Below are 26712 nucleotides of genomic sequence, written 5' to 3'. Positions count from 1 at the left end.
TCAACTTTAAAAAAAAAAAAAATCTCTCTCTCTCTCTCTCTATATATATATATATATATATATATATATATATATAGATTAATCACAATTAATCACTTAATTAAAAGGGCCTTTTTATCAACATTTCTTGCCCGCCACATTTAAAGATCACCTTGTTATGTGTTAATTTTTTTTTACATTTAATGTTATGAGGACGTCTTCAAAAAAAATGTTATCCACTGCACACGCTCATCCTCCTCTTTTTCTAATCACCTAATTAATTACATAATTTAAAATGGGAAAAAATGACCCCAATAGTTTGACATGAACAAATATTCTGAATGCCATACGTAAACATTTATTAATTGCTTGATTTATTTACTTGAATGCATGTAGTTATGTTTATTGCTCAAACACAACCTGAGTTACCTTTAACGTAACCATCCGCTGTCAGCTAAAGGCTCATCTGGGATCAAAATTAATAGTGCGATTAATCTGCGTTAATAAAGATTAATGCGATAGTATTTTCTTAATTAGTTCACGCTTTAGTCAGCACGAATATAAAACACAATAGAGACACATAACATTATGTGTCTGTATTGTGTTTTGGCCTGGCACGGGGTGTCAGTCAAGCTCCACCTGCCATATCATATAAAGATGCAACACAAACAAATTTTAGTTTTTTTTTTGTTTTTTTTTATGAATCTGTTTTTATTGGGGGGGGAAAAAATCAAAGTCATCCTACTGCCACTCACAAAAGATAGAGAAAATAAAACTCATTAACCATAAATCAAAATCAGCCAATTACAACAATACAATAAAAAAATGACAATGAGAAGTTGCTGCAACACAGTGCAAAATGAGCCATTTTAATGGTGAATTTACAGTAACAGGACAACCTAGAACGCACACAGTCCACTTGCATGGAAACCTACTTCCAACAAATTGCGAATCATCTTACCAACACAGATTTAAAGTCACTTTTTTTACATTCCCAGAACCAGACACGGAACAAAAACACAGAACCAGCAGCGTTTAAATACAAAGAAGGCAAAATACTGTGGGTCTGAGTCTCGACTTTTTTGTTCTTTTTTTTTTTACAACTTTGTCTGCGTGAACTCTTCCTCCTCATCCGAGCTGGAATCAGAGCGCTTTTCTTCATTGTAAGGCTCAACTGAGTCTTTTCCATGCATGTTCTTCCACTTGTCCTTGGGCTCCATCTCCCTGAACTGCGCTTCGATCTTGGCGGGGTCAATGTATGTGTAGAAGTAGGCCATGATGGCAAAGCTGATGCACACCCCCACCAGCAAGGATGCAAAGAGAATGTACTCGGCCCACTGAGGAATACAATTATTATTATCATCCATTACATCAACATTATTAGTTGTATTTTACAGTTAGAATGCACCCACCTGATCTTGGAGTGTTGCTGCCTCGGCAACAATGAGCACAATGATATTACCGACAGCGACTGTTAAAAGCCAACCGGCCTGCAGCACTGATTTCATATTGCTGGGCGCCTGGGAAGAAGTTTGTACAGTTTGGACGTAACTTATTTGAATAACAAAATACTCCTTAAACTATCCCTATAACATATGACCGTAAGCCAGTTTCTCTCAATTCCAGTCCTCAGGCCCCCCTAGCCAGCCTGTTTTCCATGTCTCCCAATTCCCAATGCAGCTAATTCCAATGACAGCTAATCACCAAGCTCTGGAAGAAGCCTGATAACGATCATCACCTGCGTTGCAATTGGGAGACGTGGAAAACAGGCTGGCTAGGGGGGCCTGAGGACCGGAATTGAGAAACACTGTCGTAAGCAAAGAGTAAAAACTAATGTGTGAATTGTTTTGACAGAGTTAAACCGTACCAATATGAAATAAGCGTTCAAGCTGATCCAGCAATTTTGTGGTCACATTTTAGGATGAGCACTAGGTTTGCCTTTACATTTTAATATTAGTTGTATGAGCATACAAGACTAATTTACGGAGCCCCTAAGGCAGGGGTGTCAAACATACGGCCCGAGGGCCGGATCAGGCCCGCAAAGTGGTTTAATCCGGCCCGCGAGATGATTTTGTAAAGTTAAAAAAATAATAATAATTGTAACGTCAGACTAATTAATCAGCCGGCCACAATCAAAATATATACAATTTGTGATTTCACAAGCAGTCCTCAGATGAGCAATTCAACTTGTACGGGGGTCGTCCTGGATGTCATTATTTTACATACAGCTTAAAGTTACGGTTTGTTTTAAAGGCCCAGTCTGCCGGTTTCACTCAGGAAAATGCACTTTTTAAATACAGGATTCAAACAAAACAAACTACTTCTCAATTTACAGCTCTGGGCTTCTCTTAATGTCTGGTGGTGATTTTGTCCTTTTCATTAACTGCGCCACCCAATGCCTTCTGGGAACAACATATATATGCAAAATGGGTCGATTTAACACATCTGGAACGTATACCGGCAAAGTGTCGCCCCGTTCCGTTTGCATTTGTGTTATTCTTCGGAGCAACACGATGACAGTTGAGCTCCGTAATTTAGGGCTGGTCCACAAATCTGTGTATAATTGTTTTTAAGTTATATACTGTTATTTTTAGTGTTGTTCCGATACCGTTTTTTTGGCTCCCGATACCGATACCCAGCTTTGCAGTATCGGGCAATACCGATACAATACCAATACTTAAGTTTTTTTTTAGTGCTGTTCCAATACCTTTTTTTGGGTCCCGATACCGATACCGATACCCAGCTTTGCAGTATCGTCCGATACTGATACCATACCGATACTTAAGGTTTTTTTTTCCTCAACATGAAAAAGCTGTCCTGCCATTGGTTCAGAGCATTCAAGGACCAATAGGATATCTTAGATCGCCATGCAGTGAACATGTCACATACCAGTGAATGTCGTGCACGAGCAAGACACAAAATGCTGCATCCAAAATCCTATATTAGTGTTGGAATTAATGGTATCGGCATGTTACTTGTGAGTAGTCACCGATACCGATACCACTGTTTTAATGCAGTATCGGCACCTCTGCCGATACCAGTATCGGTATCGGAACAACACTAGTTTATTTTTCCTCAACATGAAAAAGCTGTCCTGCCATTGGTTCAGAGCATTCACGGGCCAATAGGATATCTTAGATCGGCATGCAGTGAACATGTCACATATCAGTGAATGTCGTGCATGAGCAAGACACAAGATGCTGCATCCAAAATCTTATATTAGCGTTGGAATTAATGGTATCGGCATGTTACTTGTGAGTAGTCACCGATACCGATACCACTGTTTTAATGCAGTATTGGTATCGGAACAACACTAGTTATTTTACCGATGCGGCCCACTCGGTAATATATTTTCCTCCATGCGGCCCCTGAGCGAACATGAGTTTGACACCCCTGCCCTAAGGTGACATGGTAGAAAGAAAAAAAAACAACTTTGCGTTCTCTCGCAAAGATTGCGAGGGAACCCAAAGATTGCTTGCCCTCGCAAAACAACTTTGAGTTCCCTCGCAATCTTTGCGAGGGAACGCAATCTTTTTTCAGTAATTTCCATTGTCTATATCCAAAAGTTTTGCTGGTGCCAACTGAGATTTTAATGCAATATCTGATCTGTTTTGAAATGGATGCAGAAAATACCTGTGAGTAGGAGAATTCCAGGCCTGTAACAGAAAAGACAACCTCTCCTGCAGTGATGAGGAAGTACTGAGGAATCTGCCAGGCCATGTGGAACGAGTTTGGTTTGATGTCATTCACCTGACGGAGTTCTTGTTCACACTGTTAGATGCAAACAAATCGCACGACCTTAGTGGAGAAGGTAGCTCTCCCAAGCGCACACGTGTCGATACTTTTGCAGTTACATTTGGTCCAAATGTGAAAGTGGGCGGGATGACCAAGGTGTAAGAGCTGCCGAAGCCAAACTGCTGGTTGTAGACGCACTCGCCTCCTGTAATGTTCCTGATCAGGAATTGTGCACTGATTGTGACGGCACAAAACAAAAACGTTAGGGCATTTCTGGTTGATTTTCACGTAGGAGCAGAAAAGAACAGAAAATAAAAATCCTCACGTACTTCCCTTGTGGTACATGCAAATATTTTGACATGTTTGATGCGGTAACACCATTAAAGTCCAGATTACCAATTGTTATGTTCAAATTAGAGCCGAGGCCATTGAAAAATCTGCAGAAGGGGAACAAATTAGTTGCAACATAAGACTATATTAATACTCCTTTGAAATCGTGAGCTTGCCTTATAGCATTAGCACCCTGTTCTGGCTTGGCCGTGATGTCTTCAAACTGTCGATAAGAGAATTCATATTTCAAATTGGAGTGACAGACACGATTTCTTGACCTCATCTGCTCGCCCTTCTTACCACGACTGGCATGGCCAGAGCCTCATCCTGAAGGATCACGATAGTATTCCGAGAGCCGTCACTTAAACTGATGGGATAAATAGCGTCGGGGCCCAGTTCCAGGGAAAATGAGTCATCGAAGGTCAAGTAGTCATTGTTGGCCTGATGAAGGGAAAGTCATCAGTAGGTCAGGTGACTTGCTTTTAGTGGATCAAGTCGTCCGTGTGCTTAAATACCGTGAAAGCGTCCAACTGAAGTGATTCGGGCCCAGCCTTGATGTCTAATGGCTTGTTCAGCATGTTGAGAAACTTCACTTGGCTCTCAGTGCCTAATGGAAAGCTGGGCAGGGTTTCCTAAAAGAAGAGCGGGAAAAAAAGGTGTGAAAAATGTTACGGGCTTCCCGTGTGACTGTTTTCACAGGCGTCACTCACATCAATCTGGATCTGAACCAGACCTGCGGCAACAAATGCCAAGGCGGCGAAGAACATCCCCACGGTCATCCTCTTCAACGGACTGCAAAACACAAATTCAATACATGTACAGTAGTACATGAAATAATCACTACCAGTTATAGCTACTTCCATCCATCCATTTTCTTGACCTCTTATTCCTCACAAGGGTCGCGGGGGGTGCTGGAGCCTATCCCAGCTGGCTTCAGGCAGTAGGCGGGGGACACCCTGGACTGGTTGCCAGCCTATCGCAGGGCAAACAGAGACGAACAAATATTTATATGTCAAAAATAACCCAGTTTGGGTAAAAAAAATAAATAAATCACTACTTGGGTTAATTTGAGCCAACATTCTGGGTATACGGAATGACCAAATTTTTGAATCACTTTGTACACAATGACCCAATTTTGGGAGGTAGGGGGTGGGGGGTGTTGTTATATACAAAAATATCCAATTTAGCAGATTGGTTTGGCCAATTTTGTCAATTTTGTACACAAATTGGGCTATTTTTGACCAAATTTGTATTTAGAGAGTTTACTACATTGTGACTCCTTCTTAAAATAATCGCCAAAGTCTTTTTTTTTTCTTCAGATTTTTCAGGAAACACAAAAAAGGAACCATTTGCATCATGAGGAGATGATTTCAGCAAAAACATATTTTTGCAAAAAAAAAAAAAAAAAGACAGACAATTATTTTAAGAGGGTGACGATTTGCTAGTTTTTAAACTTTTATTTTTAAGTCCAGTATTTCTTTAACTTTAATTGAAAGTCTTTTTAAGTACAGTTTGTTTTTGCACTATTTTCCTACTATTTAAGTGCAGTGTTAATGTTCAAACTCTGCACCAGGTTACTTGTTGTATTTTTTAGGAATAAAATTCGGTCTTGTTTTTGATGAACACTTGGGCCTACTGCGTTGCCCTACAAAAATGCGGAAGTCCACGGTTTAATGAGCAGCAACACACAATGCTTCAAGGTTACAAAATGTTGACTGGAGTTCTTATCAAGGTGAAAGGAGATTAGTAGAAGTATTGAACACGACTGCAAGACTCACGTGAAGTTTAACTTGCACTTGGAGAAGAGCGGGTAGACCACACTGTCCACGATCGGCACCAGAATCAGGATCAAGATGGGGTTGACCGTCTAGCGGGCCACAATGTCACTTGCTCAAATTGTCCAAAAAGATCCAGGCGATTGTTCATAACAGAGCTCACCTGCATCTGGTCAGGCTGGATAACGAGGACTCCCTATGGAAAACAGGAATGATTGTAAGCATTGTTTTGGGAACTTTAGCGTAGGTAGTCCGATTATTCAAGACTTACAAAGTCACCGTCCATGGTTGTCGCCTGGAGGGTCCATCTTGATCCCTGTGGAGGAGATGCAACTTTTCTTTATCTATGCTTGCTCCCGTGATACATCGATAAAATAGTGAGGTGGGGCGTGGTGGGAGTCTGGGGTAAGGGGTGGTTTATAGTCATCACCTGCTGGTCAAAGAGCGCCCAGAACATTGGTAGGGGGATGTAGAGGAACAGCACCTTCAGCACCATCTTCACCTGGGCAATCAAAAGTTTCTACAACAACAAGCAGGAGAAGGAATGTTATTCTGGCATGGAATGATAAATAATTTAAACAAATTTAAAAAAAAAAAAAAAAAGCATCTACACAACAAACATTTTACACTGAGCAATATTGTCACAGAAGCCAAAGTTCTTCCATCAATCAATTCAGAACGTTTAATGGGCTCTTTACTTGTACAGTGCAGTGGTACCTTGATATATGATTTTGATTTGTTCTGTGGCCATGTTCATTATAACTCAAAACATGTCTATTTAAAATTGTCTTTCACCACAGAAATGAATGGATATGGATTCATTTGCTCCAGCCTGCTAAAAATAACAACAAAAAATATTGCACTCTATACCAACATAGCAGTAATGACATCATTAAATATAATGTAAGGAATTAAACCGTTTCTGCCATATTTTTTGTTGCTTCAATTCAATGTCCATTGTGCTTCCCCTTCTGGCGTGTAAACCACCAGGCCATCTGAGGGCAATATAATACATCCATCCATCCATTTTTTTGTACTGATTATCCTCACTAGGATCATAGTCATGCTGGAGCCCATCCCAGCTGACTTTGGGCCAGAGGTGAGGTACACCCGGGACTGGTCCCCAGCGAACCACAGGGCACACACATGCAGACAAAACAGCTCGAAGCCTCTTTTTGGAATAATTGTTCATTATCTACCAACTGCTGATTGTTGTGAAGCATGTGAGTGAGTCATTCTATACTGCTTATAGTCAGAATGGGGCGTGTTGGCATGTTTTTTTTTTTTTTTATGGATTGCACTCTAGTCATTAACATCTTATGGTTAATTTCTGCTGTCCTTATTTGAAAACCCGACTGAAAAGTATTGATGCAAACATTCAAGTAGTACGATACGTGTATCATAAGGTTCAGAGTTTTTTTTCTTCTCGCAAATCTGCCACTTTTGTTATGGTATGGAGGGTTGAGGACCCAGGTGCAGGGAAGCAGGGCGTGGAGACAGAAGTGCAGTAAAAAAAAGGAAAAAAGAAAAAAAGACTTAATTCAACAAAAAAACAGGATCTGGCTAACAAACAAATACATCCAAAAAACAGCAATGCAAAACATGGGGGAACGTCTAGGCAAAAACAGACAGCATGATGGGAGGAAACCACAATGAATCAACGCAGACAGAGGGGAGACAAGAGACTAAATACACACACACACACACACACACACACACTAATTGACACAATTAGACACAGCTAGGCAAGACACAAGTGGCAAACGGTGCTGATTGGTTGACACATGAGGAATGGCAGGCAAACACAGGTGGACATGATAATGCCTGACAAGACGAGGGGGCACACAAGGACAACAACGCAAAACACCGATCATGACTGAAACTAAGAAAACACAAGGATAATATTCAAACAAAACCCAAACTAACCCTAAACCATGACGTAAGTAAAAATAAAAATAAATAAAAAAACAACCAAAACCCAACCAAAACCATGACAACTTTATAAACTTTTTGCCACTTTAGAAAGTCGCAATTTTTTTTTTCTCAGAAAATTGACCCCACCCTCTAAGAAAATATATACGTGACCCTAATATGTCATTGTACATTTGTCTTCACTCTGTTTTTTTTTGTTTTTTTTTCCATTGATATTTTCGGCTTGGCTTTCACACACAATTTCTGGGAGTTTTGAAATTTCAGCTGTTTTAAGTGTGAATGTTTTGATCTTACGTCATATCTTTCTTCAGCCCAGTCCATCCAGTGTGCTCTTTTTGGGTATGTTGGATGACGATGCCTGAAGCGGTTACTGATAGCAAACTGCAAGAGGAAAACAATTCCATGAAAATGTGTTGTGTACATTTAAAATGAAAAATAAAAAATACAAATTTATGTTTTTGTTTGCTGCACATACCCCAATGCATCTGCAGACTTTTACCATGATGTTCCCCTGAGGAGCGGTCTTATTGTACATTCCACTTCCCACAATGAACACAACTGCATAGAGACACACATACAACGATAATAATAAACAGAGAAATTGGCACTGAGGTACTGTTGAAAAAGTTTTACACAATCTTTTCTCATATCGTGGGGTCAACCAGGTTAAATTAAATATTTACAGTTTTGAGGAGAAAATCCGTTGGAAAATATGATCAGCACCTAAAAAGAAACCCCCCCACTAACGTTTGACCCCAGTGGGAAAAGAAAAAAAAAAAAAAAAAAAAAGCAGCCAACTGCCTTCTTGTCTTGGATGCATTTAAGGGATGAGCTGAAAATTGTGGCCAATTTTTGTGTCGAATACTGAACACTTAACATGGTCAAGAAGAGCAAATGGATGCGTTCTTACTTAGAGCGACCACCATGAGGGCTGCGGGCACACCGAAAGCCAGCGGATAACATTTCTGCTGGCTGTGGATGCCACACTCCTGAGCTGGAATGCAACACACACACACAAAACACATTATTCCAGTTGTCCATTCAACTTCATTTGACAGTACATTCCTTTTTTATTTTATATATGTCCAGCCATACCTCTGAGGATGGGGGTAATGACTGTGGACAGCAGACTGCCTGCATTGATTGACAGGTAGAAAATGGAAAAAAAGGTGCTTCTCTGCTTCTCCTGTTGGAGACAAGATGGTTAAGAAGTGTTCTTATGCAACCTGGAGTAATCTTTGTACTTGGCCTTGAACAATGTTCTCAAGCCGATGAGACAGAGGTTCCTATTGGTAATAAACAACTCAGCAAGAATATGCTGAGAAGTATCAAATAAGTGAGTTAACGAGATAATAGTCATAGCCTTGGTGTACACAGCTGGAAACGTGTCATACAACGATGTGATAACATGTTGCCAACAGTATAAGTGATTTTTTTTTTCCAAAGGACAATTGAAATGGATTTAGTTAATCATTCAATAGAAATTCTTTAATAAAACTCAGTCAGGATGGACATGCATGCCTCCACAAGAACAGTTTGAGGGTCTCAAAACTATGGCTTCAAGGTCATTTACTAAAGACACAAATGAAGTTCAGATGTTCTAGTAGTCTTTTCCTGACATTATTTTTAATTCTAGTAGAAGCCTGAAGGTTTTGCAGTTCCAGATGAAGAAAAACAACCCAATGTAAAGACAAGTATTGTGTATACAAGTATAAAGTATTCTTCACAGTATTTTGAAATGATGGCCAAAAATTACCTGATGGTCTTCAAACTGGTCTCCGCCAAAGGCTGCGACACAAGGTTTGATGCCTCCTGTTCCCAGCGCTATAAGCAGCAGCCCCACCATGGACAGAGCGCTGAGGGAAGAATGCTGCCGCTCAAGTTTCACGTGTTTCAAAACGTGCGCAACACGAGTGCTTACACGTGGAAAGCCATGTTGTCCGGGGTTCCGTCATGGTTGGTGTCTGTGATGTCATGGATAGCACTGACCGCCAAGACCACCTGCCCCAAGGCGTACACAATGGACAGGTACACGATAGTCCTGCATGGAGGAAAGTGTGTTATGAACCCTCGTGTTCCGATTGCGAACAGACGAAGAGCTGCGAGACCCACTTGAACTTGCCGAGCCACGAATCGGCCACAATGGCGCCAAGGATTGGCGTCAGGTAGCAGAGGGCAACAAAGGTATGGTAGATGGTGGTGGCAAAGTCATCATCCCACCTCAGGAAGTACTTAAAGTAAAGCACCAGCACAGCTGCACGCAAGGAGAGATGGTTCAAAATGATTTTATAACAGAGATGCGATTCATTATCTGTCAACAAATATACTCACCTCGCATGCCATAATACGAGAAGCGCTCACAGAACTCATTGACCACAATAAAAAAGATGCTAATTGGGAAGCCACACACCAAAGCCTGGAAGAGATGACAATTATGTTGCTATTTGTCCTTTGGTGGTGCCAGTTGTGTTCATAGTAGAGAAAAAGAGCACTTTTTGTCCTCTTGAGTTTAACATATGACAAATATGGATTATGAATATTGTTACAATGTATATATGTGTTCAACATTTGAAAATAATAAGATATTACTTACACTTTTTGACTTGGACTTCCCCGTTTCACCTTTCTCTGTTGAAAAAAAGTAATGTTTTAAAGTAAAATATCAGTGCAAATTTATTTTACTCATTTAAAAGTACTGTGTAATAAACAGTGACCATTTCAATCAGCCTAACCTTACCTCCCATGGCTGTATGCGTACAGTGAGATTTTTTTCCCCCGCGGTGCTCAAATCACTTCATAAATGAAGTCTGAAAACTTGAAGCAGGCAAGGTTAGCTTTTATAACCTCCCATCTGGCAACAGATCTCAAGTGCAAGTCACAAATTGAAAAGGCACGTGGATAAGCCGCGTATGCTCGTTATCAAGGCTAAATGTGCAGATAAGGAAGGTTATATTACAGGCCGAGCATTCACAGTGTCAATGTGCAAGCATGTCATTTCTGTATGTGTAATGTACATGTATGTTTGCACATTGCGCTACCTCACAGTCTTTCAAGTGGTAAAAAAGAAAAGAAAAGGGGGTTTTACACTCATAATGGGGCTTTTATTTTTATTTTCAAATGTAGAGTGACACGACGAGGAGAGGTAGGACTCAGACGCAGGCGTAAGGTAGGCCACAAAGGCAGCAGGTTTATTTCCGGCCAACAGAGGTCTCCTCTCAAACTGAGAGGAGAACAGGGAGGGGAAAAAGTGGAGAACAAAAAGCGCTCCACTAGGGAGGAAAAAACAGGCAAAAGGTACTGGGGACAACAGAAAGCGCTCCGCTAGGGAGGAAAAAGGGCACAAGGCAAAAGGGGTAACTAAAGGCGCTCCAAAAGGGAGGAAAAAGCACAAAAACAAGGCAACAACGCTAGGCAACATGAACAAGGACATAAGGACTGTGGGACGCTTCCATGCACTGACGGTGTGTGACACTTCCGGCCACGGAGGGGAGAATGCAGGTGGCTTTTATTGTCTTGGTTGATTGGTGGCAGGTGGACATGATCATGGGCGGGGACCGGTAATTAGTGAACTGCAGGAAGGGCAAGTGACCTGGGGTGCGAAGGGAATCAGAAATTCAAAATAAAACAGGAAACATGACTATGACAATAAAGGCCTGTCACGCAGGTGGCGGCGTGACAGTACCCCCCCCTCAATGGCCGGCTCCTGACGGCCATCCGACCCAAAGAGTCCAAAAACAAGGGCGGGCGGAAGGGGGCACGGAGGTGGGAACACGGCCCACCCATCCGTACAGACAAAAAGCAGTTCAGGAGGGCGTCCTCGACGCCCGACAAGAGAGTCCCAGCGGGGCCAGTCAGGAGGGCGTCCTCGACGCCCGACAAGGAGCAGAGGTGGCGGCGGGGTGTTCGCCGCCAGATGAGGAGCAGGAGGCGGCCGCTGGCCGGGCGCCGCCGGAACTGGTGCAGGCGATGGCGGCCGCTGGCCGGGCGCCGCCGGAACTGGTGCAAGAGGAGGCGGCCGCTGGCTGGGCGCCGCCGGTCGAGGAACCAGAGGTGGCGGCCGCAATCCATGCGCCGCCTGACGAGGAACAGGAGGTGGCGACCGCAATCCATGCGCCGCCTAACGAGGAACAGGAGGTGGCGGCCGCAATCCATGCGCCGCCTGACGAGGAACAGGAAGTAGCGGCCCAGGCGAAGCGGCCAGGGGCTGCGGCGGCAGCGGCCCAGGCGAAGCGGCCAGGGGCTGCGGCGGCAGCGGCACAGGCGAAGCGGCCAGGGGCTGCGGCGGCAGCGGCACAGGCGAAGCGGCCAGGGGCTGCGGCGGCACAGGCGAAGCGGCCAGGGGCTGCGGCGGCAGCGGCCCAGGCGAAGCGGCCAGGGGCTGCGGCGGCAGCGGCCCAGGCGAAGCGGCCAGGGGCTGCGGCGGCAGCGGCCCAGGCGAAGCGGCCAGGGGCTGCGGCGGCAGCGGCACAGGCGAAGCGGCCAGGGGCTGCGGCGGCAGTAGACAAGGTTCCGGAGCGAGAGGCTGCAGCAAACGAGGTTCAGGGGCGAGAGGCTGCAGCAGACGAGGTTCAGGGGCGAGAGGCTGCAGCAGACGAGGTTCGGGGTTCTGAGGCCAGTCCGACCCTTCACCCCAGTCGCCACGGTCCAAAGCCATCAACTCTTTTATCTCTGCAATGACTCGGGCGATGTCTTCAAGCCTCTGCCAGGTCTCCAATTTGGACACTCCCGCTGGGTCCATGCTGGCCGAAGTGTACTGACACGACGAGGAGAGGTAGGACTCAGACGCAGGCGTAAGGTAGGCCACAAAGGCAGCAGGTTTATTTCCGGCCAACAGAGGTCTCCTCTCAAACTGAGAGGAGAACAGGGAGGGGAAAAAGTGGAGAACAAAAAGCGCTCCACTAGGGAGGAAAAAACAGGCAAAAGGTACTGGGGACAACAGAAAGCGCTCCGCTAGGGAGGAAAAAGGGCACAAGGCAAAAGGGGTAACTAAAGGCGCTCCAAAAGGGAGGAAAAAGCACAAAAACAAGGCAACAACGCTAGGCAACATGAACAAGGACATAAGGACTGTGGGACGCTTCCATGCACTGACGGTGTGTGACACTTCCGGCCACGGAGGGGAGAATGCACGTGGCTTTTATTGTCTTGGTTGATTGGTGGCAGGTGGACATGATCATGGGCGGGGACCGGTAATTAGTGAACTGCAGGAAGGGCAAGTGACCTGGGGTGCGAAGGGAATCAGAAATTCAAAATAAAACAGGAAACATGACTATGACAATAAAGGCCTGTCACGCAGGTGGCGGCGTGACAGTACCCCCCCCTAATGGCCGGCTCCTGACGGCCATCCGACCCAAAGAGTCCAAAAACAAGGGCGGGCGGAAGGGGGCACGGAGGTGGGAACACGGCCCACCCATCCGTACAGACAAAAAGCAGTTCAGGAGGGCGTCCTCGACGCCCGACAAGAGAGTCCCAGCGGGGCCAGTCAGGAGGGCGTCCTCGACGCCCGACAAGGAGCAGAGGTGGCGGCGGGGTGTTCGCCGCCAGATGAGGAGCAGGAGGCGGCCGCTGGCCGGGCGCCGCCGGAACTGGTGCAGGCGATGGCGGCCGCTGGCCGGGCGCCGCCGGAACTGGTGCAAGAGGAGGCGGCCGCTGGCTGGGCGCCGCCGGTCGAGGAACCAGAGGTGGCGGCCGCAATCCATGCGCCGCCTGACGAGGAACAGGAGGTGGCGACCGCAATCCATGCGCCGCCTAACGAGGAACAGGAGGTGGCGGCCGCAATCCATGCGCCGCCTGACGAGGAACAGGAAGTAGCGGCCCAGGCGAAGCGGCCAGGGGCTGCGGCGGCAGCGGCCCAGGCGAAGCGGCCAGGGGCTGCGGCGGCAGCGGCACAGGCGAAGCGGCCAGGGGCTGCGGCGGCAGCGGCACAGGCGAAGCGGCCAGGGGCTGCGGCGGCAGCGGCACAGGCGAAGCGGCCAGGGGCTGCGGCGGCACAGGCGAAGCGGCCAGGGGCTGCGGCGGCAGCGGCCCAGGCGAAGCGGCCAGGGGCTGCGGCGGCAGCGGCCCAGGCGAAGCGGCCAGGGGCTGCGGCGGCAGCGGCACAGGCGAAGCGGCCAGGGGCTGCGGCGGCAGCGGCCCAGGCGAAGCGGCCAGGGGCTGCGGCGGCAGCGGCACAGGCGAAGCGGCCAGGGGCTGCGGCGGCAGCGGCACAGGCGAAGCGGCCAGGGGCTGCGGCGGCAGTAGACAAGGTTCCGGAGCGAGAGGCTGCAGCAAACGAGGTTCAGGGGCGAGAGGCTGCAGCAGACGAGGTTCAGGGGCGAGAGGCTGCAGCAGACGAGGTTCGGGGTTCTGAGGCCAGTCCGACCCTTCACCCCAGTCGCCACGGTCCAAAGCCATCAACTCTTTTATCTCTGCAATGACTCGGGCGATGTCTTCAAGCCTCTGCCAGGTCTCCAATTTGGACACTCCCGCTGGGTCCATGCTGGCCGGTGTACTGACACGACGAGGAGAGGTAGGACTCAGACGCAGGCGTAAGGTAGGCCACAAAGGCAGCAGGTTTATTTCCGGCCAACAGAGGTCTCCTCTCAAACTGAGAGGAGAACAGGGAGGGGAAAAAGTGGAGAACAAAAAGCGCTCCACTAGGGAGGAAAAAACAGGCAAAAGGTACTGGGGACAACAGAAAGCGCTCCGCTAGGGAGGAAAAAGGGCACAAGGCAAAAGGGGTAACTAAAGGCGCTCCAAAAGGGAGGAAAAAGCACAAAAACAAGGCAACAACGCTAGGCAACATGAACAAGGACATAAGGACTGTGGGACGCTTCCATGCACTGACGGTGTGTGACACTTCCGGCCACGGAGGGGAGAATGCAGGTGGCTTTTATTGTCTTGGTTGATTGGTGGCAGGTGGACATGATCATGGGCGGGGACCGGTAATTAGTGAACTGCAGGAAGGGCAAGTGACCTGGGGTGCGAAGGGAATCAGAAATTCAAAATAAAACAGGAAACATGACTATGACAATAAAGGCCTGTCACGCAGGTGGCGGCGTGACATAGAGTTCAAGTTGTGTGGGAGCAAATGGGATGGCTAAGCTCCAATAAATAAATTATTTTATATATATATATATATATATATATATATATATATATATATATATATATATATGATGATTTCTAAATAGCTGCTTCGTAAATGATGCAATACATAATCTAGAAATGCTGAAGCCATCATTTTATGAAAATGCAGTCATTAAACATATTATAGATTCACTCATTAACGATGGGTAAAACATTTATGACTGTTTATTTACTACATACCAATGATTATTAATTTCAGAAACATGCTTTATAAATGATTTACTCACTTTTAACTAATGCTTAACAGATGCTTAATAATGTGTACTCATTATAAAGTGTTACCCTTATTTATACTTGTGATGACGGGTTCTATACACAAAACAAATACAATGATGGCTTGAGATACAAGTGTTGTTCCGTGACCATCAAAACACAAATGTAATGGGTTTGGAGAGGCTCACTAAGTAAATGGCAGTAATATTAGTCAATCTTCACATGAGATTTGTTATATAACCTGTGTTGGTTGCTCGCAAATCAAAGAAAAAAATATCTGCCAAACAACAACTTCTATCTCGAAGAACACGCAAGTCAGGTCATTCATATCTGAAGGTATCACTGTATTTATTTGGCTTGTGACTGTTCCTCAAAATTAGACAAACACTGAGTAATGACACATTGCAGAAATATACACAAAATGGATTCATGGATGAAGGCAAGAATCTTCTGGAATATGTGCTGTACATGATGATTCATAATTATACAAGGCATGGAAATGTAAAAAGTTGAATGTTAAAAAAAGTCACTTTCGTCTCCACGGGAAACAAAGACAAGCACCAACTGACCACAGCAGGAAAGCGCAGCGGAAAGAAATAACAGCGGTTGCTGGCTTTGTGCGCTGGCCACTTAAGTGGAGAGGTGACTGAATCTCAAATGGCAACAATAAGAGAGGCTGGAGTTGGATGTGAAAATGTCCATATCAGAACATGGCAGCGCTGTTGGGTGTGCCACTAATGGCACTGAAGATGCCCATTGAGTCTGACAATGAACCCCGGGAGACATCAGTTACTGGGTTGATCTGGGGGAAAGAAAAAGAAAAAAAGAGTTCACGTTTAAAGATGAGAACGTTTGTTAGTTTTTCAAGAGGACTGTGTCGGTTAATTTGTTCCATGACCATGCTCATGACGAAAACACTCCCATTTCGGATCATCTCTCCCCATTGAAATGAATGGAAATGTCATTAATTTGTATCAGCCATGTTTGTGCTCCGATTTTGGTTGCCTAAGGGTAACAATACCAACACATATATGCTAATTGTTAGCGCATTAGCATTAGCGAAGGTTATGAGGTTGTTTTAAATACACAATATGTAATTCTCTTACTTTTAGGTTTAAATTGGCAGCACATCAAATGAGAGTGGAATTAATCTTTTAAAGAATATTTACTAATTATTGTGAAGTGAGATGAGCTGAGTTCGCTGCATGTCAAACACAAAAAAACATTAGCCAATCAAAGGTTCGTATCTTGATAAACTCATAAGCAGGATCACTCGTATCCAGAGTTATTATAGTTTTGGAATTTTCATTTTAGTTCGTTTTTATTACTTTTTGACTTTTTTTTTTTATTTAGTTAGTTTTAATTAATTTTTAGGGTGAAACCATTAGTTTTAGTTGTTTAGAAAAATGCTTAATTTTAGTTTAGTTAGTTTCAGTACTAGTTTTCGTTTTTAAAAAAAAAAAGTGTATAACTTGTGTGTGTGCGCAATATTTAATAAGCACCATGGTAAAATGAAAAAAAAAAAAAGTAAACCATTTCTTACTTAGCGTTGCATTTAAAGTTAAATGAAAAAGCAGCCGAGCCATTGAAGCCAAAAGTCAAGCGGGCAAATTTGTCGCCTAGAAGCAACGTCATCTGAAAGTGCTTTTCTATTGGCTGCTGATAGATGACATCACTTCTGTGTGACATACTTTCAAATGTCTTTATTATGGTTAATATAGAAATAAATATACTTAAAATCACATTTAAAATTATCCCCAAAGGCTAATGCATTAAATTAATTACCAAAGACTAAAACGAAGGACATTTTTGAGAATATTATAGTTAGTTTTGTAAGTATAAAATTTTGTTTGAGTTAGTTTTCGTTTTTTTTAAAACACTCGTTTTTATTTTATTTCGTTAACAAAATTATTGTATCTCAAGGCAACATTGTTATATAGCATTTTTAGATAAGAGCATATAGATTCAGTCATACTGAATATTTCAGGCAGTCTCCATTCTGCTGTAAATAAAAATAAATATGCACCACATCGTCTAAATGACTCGCCACCATTACCATCCTGATTACCTGCTCGTGCATGATGTTTGACAGTTCCCGGGTCAGATCCCGGTAGTTGGCCTTCATCTCATCATGATACTCCTGCTGATCCTCTTTAATCAAGCGCTCATTCACACCCAGTGCATGGCCGCAGGCCTCTGCAAAATGCCTGCCAAAGCACGGCCGAAACTTTTAGTGCCAATTGAAAGTGACAATAAATCTATTCACAATGAAAGATATAAAAGAAGGTAATTGCATATGGGGGATGATGTGCTTCTGTACTTACCTGAAGACCTCTTTGAGCTGTTTGACCTTATTGTCCGGATATTTCTTGGCACTAGTGTCATCTAAGAAGGCTCTGGCATAAGCAAGAGGACCAGCATTGACCTGGGGACGATGATTTGTTGGTCATTACAGTACATATCATTTTTATTCCCCCTTTTTTTTTTTTTTTTTTTTTTGCTGATGCTATCAAGTTGTACTGTTTAATTTTTTCCAACCACATTTATATTCACAAACTATTCTTCAACGCCAACATACTGTTTGAGGCAAATTTGACCGATTTGAACTGCAATAAGAAAACTCTAAATGTCTTTCTTTCACCCTGAAATCTGAAGACGTTTCCTAAAGTGATGCAAAAACAAAACAAAACAAAACAAAAAAACAATTTTTAAATCGTCATTCTTTTATCTAGGTACAACACATTGCGTATACATTAGTGAAATTGACTTTAGTTTCACTAGTGTGTTCAAATCAGGTGGGTATCTTCAAACTGCGACATTGAACACGACATAATTGCAATACTGTTATGCACCAATGGTAATAATGTAAGGAGCTTGAAAAATTCCAGTAAACTGTCTATGTCTTTCTATCACATTTGCGCAAGTTCCCACGGAAACAAGCATCTGTTCGTATTTGAAATGGAGACTTGGAAAACACATAGAAAGAGTACATCATCTTAACATATTGAATACTAAAATCTATTGATAAAAGGTGTAAAACATGAAAAATACACTCTCCCATCATCTTTTTATTTTATATCAGACAGGCTTTTCAAATTTGGACCCATTCGTTTAGAGCCTTTTAGTTTCTTATTTTCATGGCCAATGCAAAGCGGTCTAACTGTATGGCTATGTTAGCGCCATTGTGGGAATGAACACAGCCGACTCGCTTCCCAGCCAATGGAAGCGCGTCCTCTCCTTCCCTTTGAATTCAGCGCAGGAGAGGCGCACGGTCTACAAGGCCAAAGCATAAATACACTTGCTGGATTGAGTACATGCAGAAGATTGGCAGGCGGATATTACTTTTATAAAGAACTATAAATACTGAAATATTTGTTTGCTTTGTTAATGTTTTTTTTCTGAACTGTCCTTTTCTTTCAAAAATAAGTAGATTTCTAAATGACCTCCAAACTTTTGAATGGTATAATGTGTTTTCATGACATTTTCATGGTGACCCCAAAATGGCGAATTGATGTGTATAGATAACAAAAATCAAACACAGGGAGAATTGCCCAACTAAAAAGCCATTTTAAGACGCAGGGTGATCACACCATAGACCTCTGTGGACCGTGACGCATGCACCTGAACACAGACGCTGCCTTGCAGTTTAAGCTGTAGCCGGATCATGTCCACCTCGGAGGCCGAGCACAGCAATTGCAGTTCAGCCACTTTCACGCTCATCTCATCTATGGCGACCTCGATGGGGCTGAGGTCACTCTGATGTTGGTACATGACAGCGATGCGCTTCTTCACGTAGGGGAAACAGTGGGTGGCTAAGGGGGAAAAACAATGACAACATGTAAAACTGCATGTGTAAAGAGGCAAATGAAAGTATTTTTTTAGTTTTTGCTTTTGTATCTACATATGGTGCTATTTTTCTATTCCACGTAAAAAGCTACTCTGACGATGTGAATGGGCAACCTACTGGTGAGAATGGTCCGTCGTTTACACTGCTCCTCCACACCACCCTGCTTCTTGCCTGACACCGTAAAAGGCGTCTCAAACACAAAACGACGGACGTTGTGACTTTTCTCAAAGTCGGTTTTCCTCTCCTCCAACTCCTTGTCATCGAAGTATGGTATGACATGCGTCACCTGGATGTAGGCGTACTTGGAGTCCAGGTCTTTTGGGTTCACCTGTGGGTTTGGAAGAGCCATTAAAAATGACAAAAGATAAGCATGCCAAAATTAGCACCTATGGGCGCTAAAAACAGAAGGAAATGTGAAGCTGGTCCCCCTTGGCAATGATTTTAGAACATTCTGAATTCTGAATCTGGACCTGAGGCAGGGCCTGGTTGATGGCCTTGGGGTCTTTTAAGTTATTCCACACCAAAATCAGCAACCCAATGCCTTCAGAGACTTTACTCATTTTACGAGGGCACACTGGAGCACAAAGGCCCAAGTACTTTTGTCTTATGAATGTGCTCTACAGACAGAACCTTCAAGAACCTCTCAGAACCTTCAAATGGACACTACACTGCAATAAACAAACATAAATCTTCAGTCGAGGTTTTTTTCTTTTCACAGGAATTTTGGGTGCCAGTCTGAGGCCAAATTTTAATCTAAACAAGTCCCACCTCAGCATAAGTCACAGGACCAGAAAAACTATGACAAAAAGATTCATTTATGGCCAAGAAATACGATACACAACAATCAGTGAGGCTCATCTGTTTTTTATTGCATCTCTGCCAATGTGCTCCTACCTTTCCTGAGTCTTGGATGATCTTGACATTCTCTTGACCAAACTTGTACGAGTAGAGCTTCAGCAGCCTCTGTGAAATCTCAGATAGAGGTGTGAACTTTGGCTCCTTGTAGATGTATTCTTTGCCATCCTCATCCTCAAAAAAGCCCTATGTGAAAGTGAAAGGTGGTCAGAAAACACTGTGGTTACAATTCCATTTTGTGCCGTTCAATTCTAAGCATGCAATTGTCATACAAAGACATGACGAGACGAACACACATTGGCCGACAACCTCTGCCCACTTACAGCAGTTGGAATGGGATAGGAAAGAGCTCAATCAAAATATTCTTTGGCATGATAGTACCTTAATTCATTCTATAAGTGTGGTGCATTACCTGTCCGAAAAAGGCCACTCTGAAGTATGTACCCAGCAGACGCTTGCCAGTATGCATCACTTCCAAAACTTTGGTGTAGGCACGATGGAGGGTATCATACACGTGTGTCAGTTTCTGCAGCACCAAAACACAACAATGTATTTGGTTTAGTTTTATTATATGCCTTATGTGTTTGAGTTCTTTTGTGATGGTAATCATTTGAAATTGTTTGACGTGCATGGATTAGCGTAATGATTGAAGAGGTTGCTGATTGCCAGTAATAAGAATTGTCTGGCCTGTCAAGAGCAACAAGATTTTTAAGACTGGCTTTAAATTCAGTCCGTTTCTGTCTGCCTCAGATATCTTAGAATGGAGTCGTCTGTCCATGCTGTATACCAATTATTCTGTCCTGAGGCACAGGGGAGCTGGAGTCTATACCGGCTGACATAGGACTTATCACCACTCAATCACAGCACTGCCCCGCAGAGACAGATATCAGAAAGCAAGCACTACAGTACATGCTTTTACAATACAGTGGATAGAAGAAGTCTACAACCTTGTTCAAATGCCAGGTTTTTGTGGAATAAGGTTTTGGAATGTGTTATCATGGTCTCCATTTTTAATATCACAAACACCTGACATTTAAACAGGGATGTTCAGACTTTTTAAAGCCAGTGTAAGTTTACAGAGAAAGGTCAGAAGCGAGCCAGGATACAAACCCAAACCTTTTTGGGGTGAGGCTCACTGTGCTGCCCTTTTCTAACCAATATCTGTTAACTCAACAGGGCTCTTGATTCCAATTGCAATTCAGATTTTGAACCAAAATGTGACAGAAACAATGTTGTGATAGTATCATTCGATGGATTTTGTTTCAGGAAAAGATGAATGGTGGGATGACTGTATTTATATTTGTAAACTGTAAGTGCTACATATGGGGTAGGGAATGGGCCTGGCTAAAGCAGCTTGGTTAACGTAATCATCATATGATAGGGCTGTGCAATTCATCGAAATTCATTTTCAATTTGAGTTAATACACTCCACAATTAGAAAATCAGCGTAATTGTGAAAGAAAAAAAAGAGAAGATTAATACAAATTTTTGAGTTGTTTAAATGTATATGTTTGCACCTTTGTAAATTTTAAAATAATTCATTTAATACATTTTGTTTCCTCCAATAGGAACTTACATAATTATAGTGTTTAGAATAATTTTATTTGTCTTAATATTTTTTGTTTTGTACGTTTAAACATTTTCTTGTTTTGTACCAAAAAAAATAACCAGCTGCACATGCTGCATACCAACTTCAGGTTTTTGCCAACATAAATAAACAAACATATATTATTATAAATAAATATGATTATAAATTCAGTCTGGTCCAAAAGTAACTTACAGAATTATAGTGTTTCTATTTTTTTTAATTAGTCTTAATATTTTTAAATGCTTAAACATTTTCTTGTTTTGTAACAATAATTCGTGATTTCAATTAATGCCAAAATAATCGGGATTATTATTTTTTTCTATAATCGAGCAGCCCTATTGTATCATACGTGTATTTGCTTACTACCAGTGTTAACGACATTGTATTAGTAAATAATAGTGCATAATATGCCCCCTGCTTATGTATGTATGTATGTATGTGTGCGTGCGTTTGTGTGTGTGCGTTTGCGTGCGGGCGTTTGCGTGCGTGCGTGCGCGTGCAAATACGTATAAATTTATACTCATTAATTCACCTAAAACCTTATAAATATCCCAATACCCTTCGCCTTAAACAGGTACTTCAGAGTCTTGCCAGAGTCGTGAAGTTCAAATGGTCAGGAGACCAGAGAAAAGATCAGAAAAAATAAAGAGAAAAGAAAGATAAATCAAAGTGAAATCCAGCACCGACCAAACACTTCCTGCCTTCCCCATGGTTACAAAATCAAAGTCTTACGCCAACCCCGGAAGCCTCTAAATTCCAACAAATTAACGAGATCTCAAGAGACCAGAGGAAAAACTAAAGAGAGGAAGGAGGGAAGGATCGATGAGGCAGAGTGAGATCCATAGAAGCCAGTACATCCAATCCATCAAAGTGAAATCCAGCACCAACCAAACCCCTCCTGCGTGTTTACAAAACCAGAGTCTTATGCCAACCCCAGAAACCTCAAACTTCCAATAAATTGAGATCTCAAGTGACCAGAGGAAAAACTAAAGAGAAGAAGGAGGGAAGGATAGATAAAGCAAAGTGAGATCCACAGACACCAGCACCCACTGATTCAAGGGGCTGTGGGAGGGAGAGGCAAATTCTGTTTGAGTTTCAGTAGATGCTGGTGCGATGGATCTGGCATGCATAAGGACCACCACCAAAGAAAGAAGCCGTCAACCGCGGTCCAGCAAAGCGAGCACCGCCCCTCCCGGAATCCCCAGGCCGCGGCAGCACCAAGGCCACCCCCACGCCACCCGAGCGGACACCGGTCGGCGAGCCGACCCAGACGCCCGGAGCACCCCACCTCCAGCCGTGCAAAAGGAACACAGCGGCGGGAGGGGGGAAGCAGAGGAGGAAGCACCGGGGGAGAGGCGGAACACCAGAACACCGAGCCCGGTGGGCAGAGGCCCCGGTCGTCAAGCCAGCGTACTAGTGACACCTAACCCTGTTACTGAGTCCGCCAGCTCGCCGACTGGCGAGCTCTACCCTTACACCGTGAATGTGGCCCCACCCAGTGTATATACAAGTGTGTGAGTGTGGTGCATTAAAATTGGGAGCAGGTGAGTCGGAGGAGAGGGAAAAAATTTCCCCTACTCCGATACACCCGCATCCCCCCCAAAAAATGAATATGTATATGTGTGGTGCATTAAAAAAAGGAAATGGAGGGACAAAGTGGTGGGGCAGGGACACAGATGGGGGGGACCACAGCGCTGCCAGGCACTGCAGTCCATCCCCCCTGATGGCTCCCCGCCCCAACTCACCCCTCCCCCTGGACATGAAGTGCATTAAAATTGGAGGGGAGTTGAAGGGTGAAGACGGTGTTTCCACCCTTCCCCACCCCACCAAGAAATGTGTTGTGTGCCCTATGTGTATATTTACAAAGTGTATAGTGCAAAACTAGTGAAGTGAGTAAGAGGAGCGACCAGCGGGGCCTCACCCAACCCGGCGGGTGTAGGTGGCCCCCCAGCACCCCCCCCCCACCCCCCCACCCCCAACCCGCCCCCCACCCCACCCATCTGGCACCGCGATAGGCGGACAGGGCCAGCGCAGAAGGGCTACTGGACAGCCCATCGGCCACCGGAGCCCGCCCGGGGCGCCAGGAGTTCTACCGGAGTGCGGTAGGCCTCAAACCCCCGCCCGGCCCCCGGAGCCCGACGCCCGGGCGGGGGAGGGAGCCCCAGGCCCAGGGAGAGGGAGGGGGGACAGACAGGGAAGGGGGGAGGTGTGAAGCGGGGAGGAGACGACAAGAAGGCGAAAGGGCGGCTGCAGGGCAGGAGGGGGGGGGGGGGGGGGGGAGGAGGAGGGAGGGCGACAAGGGAAAAGGGACCGGGAGGCAGAGGAGGATGGGCGGGGGGAGGCGAGGAGGGAGAGGCGACGGGGGGGAGGAAGGGGGAGGGGAGAGGGAACCACGGGGCACACCAGAGGCCCGCCCGCCCCGAACCGCGCCCCCGGGCACGGAGCAGCGGACCGCGCCGGGACGGCACCGCCCCGGGCACCAGGGAAAGCACCCCAACACCGCACCCCACAGGGGCCCCAGGGAGCGGCCAAGACGCAACCGCCACCGAGCAGACAACGGGGGGGCAGAGCTACCCCCGCCCGACCACGGGGGACAGCAAGAAAATTGACTAACTAGCATGCAGTAACACCAAGTGTTGATGCTTAGTGCCCACTAGAAATAAATCTTAAGGAGTTAGTGAGTATAGTGTCGTATAGTGTGGTGTGCTCGAGCCCACTAGCAGCAACTAGGTTCCTGACTATATAAAAATAAAGACAATCAGATACAAAATACCAAATACAGAAGCAGCGAAAACAGAAGTTGTAACGATGTGGTGGCTCTCGTTAACAGGCAGAATCTTGGCAGGATTAAGTTGCCAAATTAAGATTAAAATATTCTATGTACATAGACCATATTTGTTTAAATCTTGATACTTGATTTTTATTTAAGGCAGAGATTTTTTCCATTGAGATATAATTTATTAGTAAGTTTAACCAGTGGTCGATATTTAGAGATTGTTTATTTTTCCAATTGACAAGGATTAGTTTTTTAGCAATAGTAAGGGCTATAAGTATAGATTGAGATTGTTTACATGGTAGCTCAGTTATTGTTAAGTCACCTAGTAAACACAATCTTGGAGATAAAGGAAGCCTACAGTTTAATATATCAGCGAGCTTTTCCAAGATTTTAGTCCAGAAATGCAGCACTGGAGTACATGACCATAAAGCATGAAGATAAGTATCGGCAGTGTTTTGTGAGCACTGGAGACAAATGTCGGAGTCAGAGAGTCCCATTTTTTTCATCATATATTGTGTAATATATGTTCTATGAAGTATCTTATATTGGATAAGTTGCAAATTTGTATGTTTGATCATTTTAAATACATTTTCACAGATTTGGGTCCAAAAGTCTGGTTCCGGAATTATAGACAAGTCTTTTTCCCATTTTAAAGTCTGTAAATACGTTTTATTTGTGTATAAAAATAACTTAGATATTTTTGATATTTTCTTTATTGTTGTTTGAGAAAGCTTTATAATATCTTTAGCTAAGACAGGCAGTTGGAGCGTATCCTGAAGTGTTGGGATTTGTTTCTTAACCATATTTTTAACTTGCAGATAATGTAAGAAATTTCCGTTTTTTATTGCATATTTTTGGACCAAGTTTGTATACGATATAAACTTATTATCTGAGAAAAGATGATGAAGGTGTGTAATTCCTTTCTGCTCCCATAAGCTTAAATGGAACGACTGATTATTAAGTTGAAAGTCGGGGTTATGCCAAATGGGAGAGAGCCCACAGGGCGCCAATTGGGAGTTTGTAATTTCTAATGCCTTCCACCAGGCAGTCAGGGTGGCGGCTATCATTGGGTTTTTAAAACAATTATGTCGTTTTATTGATTTTGTAATAAAGAGTAAATCTAACAGTCTAAGATTATTACAATCCTTCTGCTCCAATTCCAACCAACAGTTAGTATCTCTGTTGGGTTGTGTCCATAGCACAAGATATTGTAGTTGATTAGCTAAATAATAGTACATAAAGTTTGGTGCCTCTAAACCTCCTTTAGATTTACTTTCCTGAAGAGTAGATAGACTAATTTTAGCTTTTTTTTTATTCCAATAGAATTTTATGATAGCAGAGTCCAGCGATTGGAACCAGTTAGACGTAGGTTTAAATGGAATCATTGAAAATAAATAATTAATCTTTGGTAAAACTTTCATTTTTATAGTAGCTATCCGTCCTATTAAAGAGATCGGAAGATTATTCCAGCGCTCCAGATCACTACGGATACTATCCAATAATGGTAAAAAATTTAAAGAAGTTAATTCAGTTAACTTTGGTGAAATTTTAACACCTAAGTATTTTAAATTACCTGTAGGAAAGGAGTAGTGTGGATCCTGACTTGTAGGATTCCATGAATTTTCTGTAATAGGTAATAATGTTGATTTTGTCCAGTTGATAGAGTAATCTGATAAGTGAGAGAATTTAGTTATTAAGTTAAATGCTTCCCCTAACGAGATAGCAGGTTCTTCTAAATAGAGTAGTATATCATCGGCATATAGATTAATTTTATGTTCTATTGTCCCGGAGTGGATTCCTTGGATCCGTCTATCCTGACGTATAGCTAATGCAAGCGGCTCAATAAATATAGCAAATAATAAAGGAGACATTGGGCACCCTTGTCTTGTTCCCCTTTGTAGAGTAAAACTCTGTGATGTAATCCCATTGGTAGTAACTGTAGCTTTAGGAGAATCATATAATATTGAGACCCATTGAATGAATGACTCCCCGAAGCCGAATTTATTTAAGACAGCAAAGAGGAAGGACCAGTTAACTTTATCGAAGGCTTTTTCTGCATCCAGCGAAATAACAACTGCCTTTTTATCATACCGCTGTGACATACTAATCAAGTTAAAGAGTCTCCTAATATTATTAGTAGAATGACGACCTTTAATAAAACCTGTTTGATCGCTATGAATAATTGTCGAGATTACTGTCTCTAGTCGAGATGCCAAGGCCTTAGCGATCATTTTAATATCGGTATTAATTAGTGATATCGGTCGGTAACTTGACGGGAGGGTGGGGTCTTTTTCTGGCTTTAATAAAAGTTTAATTGCTGCTATATTCATATCTTGACGTATATCACCCTTACTTTTAATTTCAGTTACTACTCTTAGAAATAATGGAGCAAACATTAACCAGAAATGTTTAAAAAATATAGCCGGAAAGCCGTCTGGACCAGGTGCTCTGCCATTAGGCATACTGTCTAAAGCACGATACAACTCATCTATAGTAAGCGGGGCATCTAGAATATCTTTATGTTCAATAGATAACTGAGGTATATTTAAGCTATTTA

At 43.7% G+C, this 26712-nt stretch overlaps 2 protein-coding genes across 2 annotated transcripts in view; both read right to left on the bottom strand.

Annotated features, from left to right (window-relative positions):
- Window positions 1-684: 684 nt before the first annotated feature.
- Window positions 685-10590, bottom strand: slc15a1b (solute carrier family 15 member 1b). The gene is made up of 23 exons (XM_077515402.1): window positions 10489-10590; window positions 10345-10379; window positions 10083-10167; window positions 9864-10005; window positions 9673-9792; window positions 9508-9607; window positions 8847-8937; window positions 8662-8745; window positions 8227-8309; window positions 8046-8132; window positions 6250-6339; window positions 6091-6135; window positions 5983-6015; window positions 5823-5911; window positions 4755-4836; window positions 4560-4676; window positions 4345-4485; window positions 4221-4267; window positions 4044-4151; window positions 3834-3948; window positions 3613-3750; window positions 1392-1499; window positions 685-1316 (listed from the first exon to the last, which is right to left on the bottom strand). The coding sequence occupies exons 1-23, from the start codon at window positions 10493-10495 to the stop codon at window positions 1077-1079; spliced, it is 2187 nt and encodes a 728-aa protein (XP_077371528.1). The 5' UTR covers window positions 10496-10590; the 3' UTR covers window positions 685-1076.
- Window positions 10591-15412: 4822 nt separating this feature from the next.
- LOC144014482 (dedicator of cytokinesis protein 9-like) overlaps window positions 15413-26712 on the bottom strand; it is a 41855-nt gene continuing 30555 nt past the window's right edge. Inside the window, exons 46-52 of the mRNA XM_077514418.1 lie at window positions 20204-20317; window positions 19831-19977; window positions 19054-19264; window positions 18711-18901; window positions 17414-17514; window positions 17158-17296; window positions 15413-15891 (exon numbers count right to left, since the gene is read on the bottom strand). Of these exons, the coding sequence (XP_077370544.1) occupies window positions 15793-15891; window positions 17158-17296; window positions 17414-17514; window positions 18711-18901; window positions 19054-19264; window positions 19831-19977; window positions 20204-20317 (1002 nt within the window). The 3' untranslated portion in view covers window positions 15413-15792. The remainder of the gene's footprint in view (window positions 15892-17157; window positions 17297-17413; window positions 17515-18710; window positions 18902-19053; window positions 19265-19830; window positions 19978-20203; window positions 20318-26712) is intronic.

The sequence above is a fragment of the Festucalex cinctus genome, chromosome 2 (genome assembly GCF_051991245.1).
Source record: "Festucalex cinctus isolate MCC-2025b chromosome 2, RoL_Fcin_1.0, whole genome shotgun sequence".
NCBI lineage: Eukaryota > Metazoa > Chordata > Actinopteri > Syngnathiformes > Syngnathidae > Festucalex > Festucalex cinctus.
This window is presented reverse-complemented; position numbering and strand designations above follow the sequence as displayed.